We start from the raw sequence: 14,041 nt of genomic DNA, 5'->3' as shown, positions 1-14,041 counted from the left end.
GACTAACGCATATATTAGTCACGGTGCTTACATCAATGGAGCTCAGGCATGTGTCAGAAATCTTGAATTTGCGATTTAAGTACAGACTTCTTTGTAAAATTTCGCGAGAAACATGATGGTGCCACAGGTCTTCTTAGAAATCAACTCCAAAAGCTCAAAGAAAGCTCAGAAAGTTGAAACCGTAATGGAGGGGATAACTCACGCTACCCTGAGAGTCCACCTCTGTAGCAAGACAAACTCCCTGTGCAAAGATAGGGAGCAAATGCATTAACAAGGTTGCCAATTTGTTTGGGAACTCCAAAACTTGAAACATGGCAACCCTGTTAATGTATTTGCTCCCTATCTTTGCACAGAGAGTTCGTCTTGATTAGAGGTGGACTCTCCAGGTAGCGTGAGAATATCCCATCCGAACAGCCTCAACATTGAGAGCTTTTTTTGAGCTTTGGAGTTGATTTCAGAGAAAACCAGTGGTATTTTTGTGTTTCTCGCAAAATTATTTTGCGCAGATATTATTTGTTTTTAAATCGCAAATTCCTGACACATACAAGAGCTCCATTACAAACGTTCTCTCTTTTTTTTTTGGTCTTCGCAGAGATCAGGCATACACCTCATGATTGCTATACTCGTGCACAAATGTTTATAAATTAAAAAGCCTAGGCAACCTGACAACACTGCTCATATGATTGGCCCTATCTCGGTATAGTAGGTGGACTCCCTCGTAAAGCTGCAGTAGTCCTTTGCTTCACTCAATCATGTTGCTTACATTATGATTTATAAATCTGTCACTTTGCGTCGTGGGTTCAATTTTGGGGTCGCTTTTATGAATGGAGAAGAATGGAACTTAGTGTCCGGAAGATATTTGGCATAGAAAGTACACGTTTGGGGTCAGAATCACTCGAACACCAAGTTTAATCTTAATTCCGCGGTAAACAACCGAGATACTAACTTTTCTGCCATTTTCGCATCTTGAAAACAGTTAAAGATATTTTAATTCTGACGGCGGATTCATTTTTCCTCTGCAAAAAAAAACCCCGGAATCCAAATTTCATTTTCGTTGTTGGTAAAAAACCTCCTCCTTTACCTTTTTATCTTTAACCGGCTGCGGTTTTGGAATGGTGATCGATGGCGACCTCTGATTTCTGACTTAATAATAATTGTCTTTTTTGCTCTTTTCAATAAGGTATCACACAATGAGGTTACCGTTTGCAGTCCTGGAGTAGCCCCCCCCCCCCCCCCCCTCCTCAAAGCAGATTCTCTCTTTTATTTGAAGAAGTCTCGTCCAAATTGCTTGTGATCACTTTTATAACTTGTAACCGTCCCCTAGATATCACACTTTACCACTATATAAGTGCTTCAGTTTAAGCCACTGAATTGTCTTACTTTTCTACCCTTGCGTTCAAGTCTCCGAAAAATAATTCCAAGATTTGTGTTTTAATGCAGTGCACTTCGGCGGACACTTTGATAGATTGATATGTAACGAATATATGTATGGACCTAAGCCAACAAACATTCCAAATTGAGTTACTAATGTAAAGAGGAGGACTCTGCAAACATTTTAGACAAAGCACGACCAAAAATGTCAAACCAAATCAGAATATTGTGGCATTTGAAATTTTCAGTTCATGAGACAAAGTTCCAGTATAAAAGCTATGTCTAAAATTTCAATCTACCATTTTTAGGATGCGATATCGCGGGATTCTAATGAAACTTAATACCTTCTTTTGCCACAAAAACTGACGAGCTAATAGTAACTTATTCCGTAGCGGAATAGAGTGGATTTTTTGTCGAAGTTTCAAAATCTGCCGAAAACGTCGCAATTGAAGGAATGCATTTTCCCAGTCTCTTCATTGTTTTCTGCGCTAAATTCACCGCAAACCGCACCAAAACCAATACAAAATTTGAGTCGGTTTGTGTTTCACTTCCTGTATACACGGAGAGGAAAACTTCGTGCATGGGACCCGAAGTTGAGGTCACATGGATCTCTGAAGTTTTCTGGATCACGCATCCGAAAACTTGAGGTCCAACTGGCGAAGTTCGGGTCAGACATCTGAAGCACTTAGGTATGTACCGGATACTTCAGATGTGTGACCCGAACCCTTCGGTATGGACCTAAGTACTTCAGATGTCTGACCCGAACTTCGGCAGCTGGACCTCAAGTTTTCGGATGCGTGATCCGAAAACTTCAGAGATCCATATGACCTCAACTTCGGGCCCGTCCAAGTATTTTTCTCCGTGTATACTAACCAAAAGTAATAGATGAACACAATATTTTCTTCAGTGTACACTCACCATGTATTTAAGTGCTTTGTTAAGTGGCACAATCTGGCAACGCCCGGAATGAGCCGAGCAAGAAAAAACTCCTAATACTCTCACTTTCGAGCGACGTTGTCAAGTCGGATGGTCGGCGATAGGATAATTGACTCACTTTCGTTTTGATTTACATGCAGAAGTCGCTCTTGTGATTGTACAACGTGCGCTCAGGTGGTCAGCCTCCGTCGCACACTGGACCAATTCAATTGGAGAGGTCGCACATTATTTTTTCTGCTAAAACTGCAAATTATGATGTTTTTCCCGTCACATTTTAAATTTCAATGTGTGCTTCTTGAAGCGAATTTCACGAGGAAACCATGAAACCACTTTTTAGAACCCCAAAGTTGTGAATAAACGGAGTTATAAGCGTTTAAAGTTTCCAAATTTTGTCCGACCTCTCCGACTGACTCGGTCCTCTGTGCGTCGCGCGAGGGCGCGGTCCAGCGACCGCCTAATCTGATTGTTCGGATTAGGTTATGCGAGTGTCGCACGCCGGTCGAAGTTTATGAATCGCACTTCACTTCGCCCCCTCCCCTTGATTATACTTAATTACCCCCATTAAATTTATGAATGTATAACCGCGGACGCCCGCCCGGCGGCCGGCCAGTATGGGTTGCGGTCAATATGGTTCGGCCGCCGACCGCCGCTCGGCCCCCGGCTCGAGCGGGCCCCCAGTCACCCAGTGACCCCGTATCCTTTACCCCTCATTACTTGCGCGGCGACAAACCACTCCGCTCGTAAATTTCACTTGAATCGCTCCCTTCTTCGAACTCGAGTCTATTTCCTGATGAGCCCCATGCGTGCGTATTCTCGTGGAGCCCAGGGTCTACGGAAAACCTGACATGTCCGCTTTCGACATTTAACATTAGTGCGTAAGTCGCATTTTATCCAATTTAAATGGCGATTTGAATTGGTGACATCCCGCGTAAAGAACGGTAAATAGACTGATTTAATGGCTACTTTATTTATATCCCTTAGTTCATATCATAGAGTACATAGAGTCGTAATGTGAATGGGAGAGCTGTCGCCATGTTCGGGTCGACGAGTTCCGAGCCCGGTGAGCGCCGAGCTTTGGTCACTTTTTCGATACATTTTCGATCCAAAATGGAGATGTAGAATACGTTGTAATTTCCTGTGATCTTTGTTTACATCAGGATGGGGTCCCGTGTATCGGACATCGTCTGTATCGAAAAGTGACCCGGCGTGGCAGAGTCTCGAATTCGGACTGGAAAATGCTTAAAGTGGCCCAGCTCTCCCACTTACATTACGACTTATGTATCTGTTCATGTAAACTCCATAGTAAAAGAAGAGGCGGAAGAAGGCAAAACAGAGAAGTGGAATGAGTCGCGAAATGGGAAACGAAGACGAGAGAAATAATTCGCTGGCAAGAGCATCAAGGAAACTGGAGACTAAAGATACAGATTGAGAAGCAGAAGAGAATGAGGAAGATGATCAATTTTCCAATTTTAGCTCCATCTCTTCGACCCCACGCCAACGCCGCGCCGCGCCGGCCGTTCACGAATCGATCGCTGTTAAATTCGAAGGTGCAGTAAAGGAGTAAAATCACGTAAAGCTGAGTAGGTCATGAGAAGAATTAGGTTCACTTCCGCCGCGACCCGCTGCTCAGCTTGTAGCATCTGGGCCTCCCGACCGGCATCGAACAGCTAAGGTAAAACGCCGTATGAACAGTCAAACGTAGTCAAATTTCTCCCGGTAAAATATTTATTTCAAAGGAAAGTTTAGAATATTTTCTCCGAAAGCGTGAGATATAAACTGCCTAAGAAATTCTCCGAAAAATCGGAATTAGTATATTCACTCAAGTTTCCTAGGAAGTTCGCATGCTTTATTAAAAGGAAACACTGATAAAAATATTTGTGTTCTTGTGTTACTTTTTGTTAATATGGGAAGTGAAACACAAACCAACACAAATTTTGTATTAATTTTGGCACAGTTTGCGGTGAATTTAGCGCAGCAAACGATGAAAAGAGTGGGAAAATATGCCTTCCTCCGATTGCGACGTTCGTATACACCCCTCGTTTTCTACTAAATTCCTTCAAGAAAACCAGCTGTCATTTTTCTCTTGAAAATCGTCAACCAAAAGCAAGGGTTATCTTGTGTTTTACTTCCCGTATAGACTGATTTAGTGGGTACATCATTCGATATGATATCGAACCCTTGGTTCAAATGTAAACAAACTCGGCACCTTGTTTCTGATTCGCGCCCCTTGCACCATGATGGTAAAATGCGGTCCAAGTGTTTCTTATAATGGAAATTTCCCGTGTCACGTTAAGTCATGATGAAAAATGCATGAGGTTATGTTGGTTTGTTTAGGTTTGAACCACGAGTTCGATATTATATCGAATGACGTAGCCACTAAATCAGTCTACCCACCCAACTGTTGTATTAAAATTTCTCTCTGTGAATCTGGCAACCTCCGGAAGCTCATAGGGTGTTCTTCTTTAGCGCGGCAGTATAGAAGCAACGAGATGAACGACGACTGCCAGTCCGGCGCCGGCCGCGTCAATTTTTTTGTTGCTCCCGCCCCCGCCTTCCTAACCACCCTCCCCCTCCTCACGCCACCTCCGTCCCTTCACTCTCCGTTTACCAGACGGTGCCCCAATTTCCTGCATTTCATGAATCGATGCAAAATCAAGGAGTCAGATGAGTTTTTTGTCGCTGATTTGCCATAACCCGATACGGCACGACGACGCGACGTTGACAGTTGGTGCACCAAGGGGCAAAAAGCGAGCTCTTATTTTGAGTATCTTGGAACGAGGTCGATGACGTAAGTAGATGACAGAACTTTTAGTCTTCGATTCACTGGAAAAAAAAATTCCGTGAATTATTATTTTGACTAAAAGCGTCTTCCCCTGTCGACAAAAAAATTGAGTTGTCTCAGGTGCAATTTTGAGCTGTTCCCACCGAATAGTTGATCCAATTTAATCTATATACATATAAATAAAACTTTAAGTGTCGAAACTTTGCGATCCTTAATTCTGTAGAACCGCCGGACCGATTTTCTTGTTTTTTGTCGCGTTAAGGAAAGCTGTTGATGTCCAGATCGGTAATCCAGGATTGCGCAGAAGGTCTGAGAAGACATGAGGATTATGCGCGAATAGAAACCTTAACATCTGCTACAAGGATGCGCGAATTTAAAATGAAGTTAATTTAAGGTAGAAGTTGGGCAGAACAGGAAACAGTTGGGAAAAAAACGCTTTATTTTTATTAACATCAGTTTAGGTTAGTTTGTTAGTTAGTTTGTTAGTTTTTTGTTGTTGAAAGTGAAAAGATAAAGATGGTCGTGAGTATAATGAACTTTCCTAACTTTTCTCGGAAAAAATACCCCGAGGCAAAGTTGGAATGCGCATACGGCGTCGAAACACAACACATAAGCTCTATTATTCGATGCCGCGAGTACTCCTACGCGAGTTCGAACAATCGCGCCAAACACAGTGCGGCCGGCGTTAGACGTATATAAGCGCCTGCAAGACCTTTGGAATACTTCGCGCATTGCGCCAAACAGTGCGGCCGGCGTCAAGCCCATACTAGCGCCTACAAGACTGCGCGAATACTTCTCGCGTTGCGCCAAACGCAGTACAGTCGGTCAGTTGGCGTGAAACGCATATTAACTCCTACAAGACCGTAGGACTGCGTGTCATCATTCTTGACTTTCTGCTCCAGTTTTTACCATAATTAAAGGGGAAATATGTATCCTCATTGTAACGATTCAGAAACTCGAATGTTATGTCATTTTTTATTTATTTATTTATTTTGTCACATTAAAAGAAAATACAACGAACTAGAATATCGCGTCGAAATTTTTGATACAATAATTTTATTTTATTCAGGTAAATCCGCGGAAAATTTTCAGAGAAACTGTGTGTAGCTGTTTAATAACATTTATTAAAAATAAAATCTAAAAGTGGCGCATAACGTTGCAATCAGAGATAAATGTACGCTTTCTATCGGGCGCACCCGTCGGGTTTTGAATCCATTCATCTCATAAGAAACTTGAACATGGTTGTTCTAGGATTTTTTACGTGTGGTTTTATTCAGTGGTTGGCGGCCGCGTAGCGGCCACAGACCCCTAGTTCACTTTTTAAATGTCCATGAAGACTCTCTGGTCTGGACCATTCGTGCTGCGAGGACTATCCATCGAAGAGCGACATACTCGTCACAGGAGGGAATGAACAGTCATCTGCGATTTAGTTACCTACCACAAACTACTAAGGTTGCCAGATTAACGCTATCCCTCGTTGAATATTGAATACTCGCGCAAACATGTGAGTTTTCAGCACCAGCGGGCCGATTATTGAAATTTACAGACAAAGCGATAGACAAAGAAGGCATAGGGAGTATGAAGCCATCCTATTGGTTGAAATGGGTGGTTCCTATAGACTAAGGGAGAAAATGATGACTAACTATCGCGTCCCTCGTGAGTTGCCGTTACTTAGTCTATTACCTACTCTTCTTGTCCATTGCAACCACCCGCCTCTACAAATAGGATCTCTCCATGTACCTTTTGTCTGCTTTGTCTATGGCTTTGTCTATCAATTTCAATAATCTGCCCGCAGAATAATTCGCGCAATCCTATGCATCTCCAAAAAGGTAAAGAAGGGGGCACTGCTCGCGCAATCCTTTCGCAGCCATCCAGATGATACAAAAAATCCGAAACTCTCAATATCCGCTCTTGAAAGTTTTCCGCGCCCTTTCGATAGCGAGTAATCTGGGGCCCATGGGACTGAGCCCCTGACTAGATGCTAGTTTCAAATATGGAAGGTATGTCACGCTATTACTAGCACATTCCCTCACATTTCTTGGAATGGACCAAGTAGATTTCCATCATCCCTGGAAGTATTTTCAGAATTTGCTTCGGAAGGAGTAGAAAAATCATGGAAGTTTTCGAGAATTGACGCTGAGTGCTTATTTCTCCATTGAAAAATGAAGTACCTATTACAGGAAGAGGGCATCTATCGCAAATCGAGTTCCTTGGTTTGGGAGTCTCACCGTCGACACTTGGAAACGGCACCCTGACACTCTCATGGAACACCGCTAATACCTAATGCCAGAACCGCCACCACCTCCTCTGCAGGGTGATCGTTGAAATTGATAGACAAAGCTATAGAAGAAGAAGACGTAGGGAGTATAGAGCTATCCTATTGATTGAAATGGGTGGTTCTCATAGAAGAAGGGGATAAATGATGGACTAATTCAAAGACATAAAGACGGAGCGCTCGTATCTAAAAGCACGGGGAAAAAGTGAAGCTAGGTTCGGCGCTGCGCGCTTGTGTGAGTGTGTAAATGAGCGCGGGAATCCATGGCGGCAAACGGAAATTTGATTTGAACTTGTCCTCTTGATTTTTGCACATTTCTTCTTTGAAACGTATTTTAAATTCCTAAAACGAATATACTAAGAAAGTTCGGTCTGCGTCCTAATACAATACACCTACTTTTGCTCGGTAACAGGCAGTAATCTCAGATAAAGTTAGTTTTTCTTCTGCACATGGTGGTTCTGCAGGTTCAAACAGGCCGTTACAGTTCTAGATCAACGTTACTCCCAAATGAAATTAATCGGTCGACGACGGACTGAAACTAACCTAAAGTTAAAATAATATGAGTGTGTACCGGAATTCGGGCAAAAATCAACCTAAAATACTTTGTTTCCGCAATTTTATTAAGTTCCCGCCCTACATTTGAATTTCAAACTTGTCCCGATTTCGCCGCCAATCCTCTAGCCAATAGTAGAGGTGATTGAAAAGAAGCTCTAGAAGCTTCATTTTTTGCTTTTATTGCTCCGTCTTTATGTCTTTGGACTAACTATAGGATCTCTCGTGGGTTGCGTTAGTTAGGTTATTACCTACCTCCTCTGTCAATTACCTAATTGCAACCTCCCGCTGCCACCAAAGAGGATCCCTCCAAATTCCTTATGTCATCTTTGTCTATGGCTTTGTCTATGAATTTAAACAATCAACTCGCTGGCTGGGGCCCTGTCGGAAACGGCGAGGCTGAAGTCTTGCACTTGTACGTGCTGGGCAGCGAAGAAACCTCGAATCGTAGTCGCACTCCGCGCCGACCGCACCCACTCCGAGCTGCCAGGTTTCGTCGGAGGTGTGCTCCGAGGGGGCGTAAGGCCCTTTGCAGAAAGCACGTATCTGCATCGAGTTCCCATTGGAGATAGGATGTTCCGCGGGCAGCGGGGCGGCAATTGTCTCCGGACCGGAGCGAAATAGGTCGCGAGGTAATTCCGCGGCGCGGTATTACAATGTGACAACGGTCGACGCTACACTTTTCCTTTCACCGAGTAAGTTCAAGGTGGACGTAGGTAGGCTTCCAGCTTCTGGAGTGAGCGTTTGCGCAATGGCTTTCGCCGCCCTACCGTCTTGCATGGCGGAAACACCTCTGTCTCTACCTCTGTCCGCGCAAGGATAAAATATCCCGAAGGCCCCCTTGAGAGAGGGAGAGAGAAAAAAAAATGCGAGGAGACCATTCTTGGTAGGTAGGTATTGTTGCTTGCCCGGTTTTTATGCACCTTTGTGGTTCGTTGAATGCGGACGCATTTAAGTGTATATGGACGTATTTCTGCCAAACGGCGCTATGTGCATTATGACATGACCCTGTTTTGCATATATTCTTATGAGGCTCAGGGCTCATGTCTAAATGCGCATATTTCCGTTTGGCAGAAATACGTCCATATGCGCAATAGATCCGTCTACATAGAAGCTAAGACAAAGTGTCGACGGTGAGACTCCTAAACCATGTGACTCGATTTGCGACAGACGCCCTCTTCCTGTCATAGGTACTTCATTTTTAAATGGAGAAATAAGCACTCAGCGTCAATTCTCGAAAACTTCCATGATTTTTCTACTCCTTCCGAAGCGAATTCTGAAAATACTTCCAGGGATGATGGAAATCTACTTGGTCCATTCCAAGAAATGTGAGGGAATGTGCTAGAAATAGCGTGACATACCTTCCATATTTAAAACTAGCATCTAGTCAGGGGCTCAGTCCCATGGACCCCAGATCACTCGCTTCGAAAGGGCGCGGAAAACTTTCAAGAGCGGATATTGAAAGTTTCGGATTTTGGAACACTCTGGCACGGAAAGGGGTGAAGTCACGCTTGATGGGGAGAGGGGCATGATCTGGCACTGAGCGCGTGAGGCGTGACATCATGGAACAATTCGGCTTCAAATTTTTGAAAAATCGTTGATAACATTGGTAAAAATATATATAGGGGAAAACGTCAAAGAGTAAGGCTTCCTAGAAAATCGTAACGTAGTATTCAAGAGGGGTACCAGGTACCACAGAGGCGTGACCTGAAGAGCAAGGCCTGCTTAGTGACGATGACGGTTTCAAGCGCTAAGGAAAACAAAAGCGCCTTCATTTCTTGAAAATGCAACTCGGGTATCCGTCGAGCAAGTTTAGTTACGTCACTCAGGCGTTGTCATCTTCAACGAAGTCTGTCTGCGTTCGTCATCGCCCTATACTTTTTTCTATACGTACGAACGAATCTCTTTTTCTTGAATCTTCCAAATAGCGTAATAATCGTATGCGTACCTGTCCGTGCATTTGGACCGAATTTAACGAAAATGAACCCAGTCACATCAAGATCGAATCAGCGAAAAGAGGCTTGCCGTTTTAGACCTCCTCAAGACTTCATGTTAGAGATAAGTTAGACGGGTATTTTCACATTCAAAATACGAGGTCTCGATTTTGATTATTAGACTGGATAGCAAATGGGCGAGTGGTAAGGCCCATTTTTTTTTTTTTTTTTTTTTTTTTTTTTTTTTTTTTTTTTTTTTTTGTGGAGAAAATGCGACTTGGTGCATTTCTGTTTCATCAAGGGGTAGGTAATGAAAAAAAAAATTCGAGTTGGTTTTTTGATTAGGTTTCTAGTTTTTTGTCTCTTTTCCGTGACTTAAACTGATGTCTTCTTTTTTGTTCCAGGCGTCTTGTGTTTTTTTTGGCGACATGGCAACTTCCTCACGCTGGCTGTCAAGCCCGGAGTAAGTGTGCTTTTTTTATTTCGTGGTACCTAATCTTTAACCATCGACCATCGATCGATCGGTGCTGTCGCGGTAAGCGCGGGCGGTGGCTTAGTTAGGTAACTTGGTTCAAACCAGTGAAACCTGTCAGAATCAGATTTTCAACAAATTTCTGTTGAAGCCAAACCGGCACTACTTAGTACCCGTTTGTTTAATGACGGACCAACAAAACAAAACAGGAAATGTGTCATTCAATAAAAAATTTTCTAGTTTCACTAAGCTCTTCCAAATTTTTCTTGTGACGTTCCGTTGTTAGGTAAAACGTTACTACGGATCTGGGTGTTTCCTTGGAAATTTTAAAACCACCTAGTCCGACATAAAATAAAAAAAAAAAAGTCTGTAGTGGTACATCTGTCATCTCGTCCTTTCTTGATGAGAAGGGGGGGGGGGGTCTAGCATACGGTAGAACATTAAGAGGTCTGATGGGTGCAGGGAAGTTTTTGAAAAATGGCCGAAAATTTACTTCTTCATTGACTTCAAGGATCTTTTTCAACGACTCATCCCTAAGACTCACCACGACACAAAAGGTTCAAAATATTAACATGTTATTTGAAGGGATGTGAGTCGGAGGGGTTTCATTGCATTACAACAGGGCTTTTACAACTTGTCTCTTCATTCATCAGCGCTTGAGTAGTTTTTGAAATTGATAATTTTGAGAAATTTTTTTCAAAACACAAAACATTAAGAACGATAATTTACAACAGTCGACCTCTTCTCCTCCCCATAAATTGAGATGACCATAATTTAGCAAGAGACAATGTCAGTAACAGTTGGCACTGCGTCTTGCAGATATCACAAATGTATGCCAGTGCACTTTGTACTATTCCATACTAATCATTAAAAAACAAGGGTGGTTTGAAGAAGAGGGTAACAATTATTGTATCGGAGAAATCAGCATGCAGTTTGTTGGAAAATCTTAGTTTTGAATTTAGGTACCTAGTTCAAGCATATTATTGAAATTTTCAAGAGAGATTTCTCTCTGCCTTAAGTAAGCGTTTTGCTTGAAATAAAACAGAGAGCGATTCTTTTGAAAGAAAACATCGAGACAGGAGTCCATTTATTTTGTCTTCTCAACATAAAATAATTTACGCGTTTTTCTCATTCCTCTCTTTTCCAGTTTCTGGACTTCGACAATCTACCAGATACGAATTTCTCATGCGAAAACAAAGTTATTGGTGGATACTACGCTGACATTGAAACAGGGTGTCAAATGTTTCATGTCTGCACCCTCGGACAAAAAGGTGTTACCTTTATTAATTACTTACGTACTTCTTCAAACTTATATACTTACATAGTTACTTATTGTACCGATGTTGAACTTACCTTACTACTTTGATATTTTTTTCTTTTTAATGCCAATCATTATTTCCTTTCTATTTCCGATTTCTGTTCCAATTTAATTTTTCCTTTTTAACTCGTCCTCGGAAGCTGATTCCAACATCCAAATAAGCAGTTAGTTTTAAATTAAATATATAACTGTACCTGCCTACTTAGGATTTGTATGTCATCCCTGGTAAAAATTGGCAGTAGAATCTGCGTTCCAAAATACCATAGACCTACAGCCGGCTGTAAGATTTCCAATAGCTTCTATAGCCGGCTACACAATTTCTTATAGCCTTATATAGCCGATGGCGATTAAGCTACAGCCAGGCGCTAAAGTGTATGCTAAGCGTTACTAATTACGGATGCTAGGACTTAGTGAGTTTTTTTTTGGAATACTGCTCTCTTTTTGGGCCGTAGTATCTTGATTTATTTTGCGAGGAAAGCTCTGTACTTTTGATGGATGCCTGCCATTACTAATATATTAGAGCGCCTTCAGTTTCGTATGATACTGTGCAATACCTCTGGTGTGAGATAATTGCTTCAAGCGCCGTGGCACGCCGCTGCGCGGCAGGCGGGCAGCCAGCGCGAAACGCGCATTGGCGCCTACAAACCTAACAGGGATACTTCACGCGTTGCGCAATGCGTGAAGTATCCCTGTTAGGTTTGTAGGCGCCAGTGCGTCGCCGCTCCGCTTTGTGTTAGGCTCTAATATTTAATCTGGCGGAGTCAGCGTTATTCAACTCATGATTTTGAAATGTTTGCACATCCTGTATGGATTATTCTCCTTTTAATTGATGAAAAAAAAGTATGTATTAAAGGAAAATATAATGTGTGTTTTGTCAATATTAAGGTGGTTCCGTATCTAACTTAATGATTTCCGAAGCACACGAATTTCTACACAACTTCTTATAGCCTTTTATAATCGATGGCGAAAAAGCAACAGCCAGGCGATAAAGTGTAAAGCCCGGCGATAGGAACTATAGCCCGGCTGCATAATTTTTTATCGCTTCGTATAACCCGGCCGTATGATTTTCTCAGCATTCTACAGCCAGCTATATGATTTTCTTTAGCCGGCTATAAGAATTCCTATGGTATTTTGAAACGCAGCTCTTATCGCCAACTTTTACCAGGGATGAAGGATGCACAACACGTTTTTTTACTACCATTTTGATCGGTGGTATTCATTACGAAGCTAAAAACATTTCGTTGAACGAAGTTTCTTTATTGCAATGATTGTGGAATAACTCATTTGCGGCCTTACAAAGTTTTTCATTGCGGCTCTCATTGTGAGACTAATTAGTCTCACAATCCGATAAAAATTTCTACATCAGAGTCCGTAACCAAGACATTTCTTGTGTGTACAGGAGAGCACATTGATATCAGATGTCCAAACGCACACAAGGAACGATATTTCAATGCAGATTGATTGAAAAAGGTGTGATGCAAGTCCTTTTACATGTTTTCAAAATTATATGTGTATTTTTCCTTCACTAAGCGATCCTTTATTTTAACTTTTCAGGAGAAGTGACAGACATCAAGTTTTTATGCCTTAATGGCACAGTGTTTGATCAAGAGACAAGAGTTTGTGAACGACTAGATGAGGTAGACTGTAGCAAGAGCGAAAGTTACTTTGATCTCAATTTAGAGCTTTATGGCAATAGCGGAGGTGGCTTTGGGTAAGTCCTTAAAACACTTATCACAACCTGAAATTTTAAGAGAAAACACTAGAACTCCTTCATTTGAGACAGTTCCTTTTTGATTATTGTAATCATGCTACTTTTATTTAAATTATTCTGCTACTTGATTACTTTCTTTTTCTTTGTTATACCCTTTTGTCAGAGATATGTACCTGCAAAAGCCTCAATCATAACCGAACAAGAGCAAAAATTTATCGGGATCAGTAGTGCTTTAATTTTAAATGAATCTCAAATTAATTTAAAAAAAACCACATTCCAGGATAACTGAAAAGGTGCCTTTAAAATAAGGGAATTCTACCGGAGTAAATTTAATCGATTTCTTGAAAGTGGAAAATAACAGTGAGATCCAAAAAAATTACTTATTGATCCAAGCAAATTCCCTTTAAAACCTACGAGTACTTGTAATCACGGACACATTTCCATGCAAAAGTCAAAAAAATGTAATTAAACTTATAGGTACTCCATGAATACCCATATAAAACCTTGATTTTTTGCGGATTCAATCTTACCAGTGACGGAGTCCACAGTTTTATTGAATCTTGATTGCAAAATAGTGAAACACTCTCTATTTACAACAATGTCACACTTTACTTTATCGAAGATTTTTTTTTTTTCTCCATTCAAGGATATTTTCTGAAAATTTCCATGATCGAAATGGCAGGTAATGTT

General features: G+C 41.7%; 1 protein-coding gene across 2 annotated transcripts in view; it reads left to right on the top strand.

Moving 5' to 3' along the window:
* The window catches only part of LOC109032470 (uncharacterized), a 65,405-nt gene that overhangs the window by 48,294 nt on the left and 3,070 nt on the right, over nucleotides 1-14,041 (top strand). For both annotated transcript variants that reach the window (XM_072297030.1, XM_019044619.2), the window contains exons 4-6: nucleotides 10,255-10,313; nucleotides 11,470-11,593; nucleotides 13,195-13,351. In XM_072297030.1, coding sequence (XP_072153131.1) covers nucleotides 10,255-10,313; nucleotides 11,470-11,593; nucleotides 13,195-13,351 — 340 coding nt within the window. The remainder of the gene's footprint in view (nucleotides 1-10,254; nucleotides 10,314-11,469; nucleotides 11,594-13,194; nucleotides 13,352-14,041) is intronic.

This window comes from Bemisia tabaci, chromosome 2, assembly GCF_918797505.1.
Source record: "Bemisia tabaci chromosome 2, PGI_BMITA_v3".
NCBI lineage: Eukaryota > Metazoa > Arthropoda > Insecta > Hemiptera > Aleyrodidae > Bemisia > Bemisia tabaci.
The sequence above is the reverse complement of the archived record's forward strand: the minus strand, read 5'-3'. Positions and strand labels throughout refer to the sequence as shown.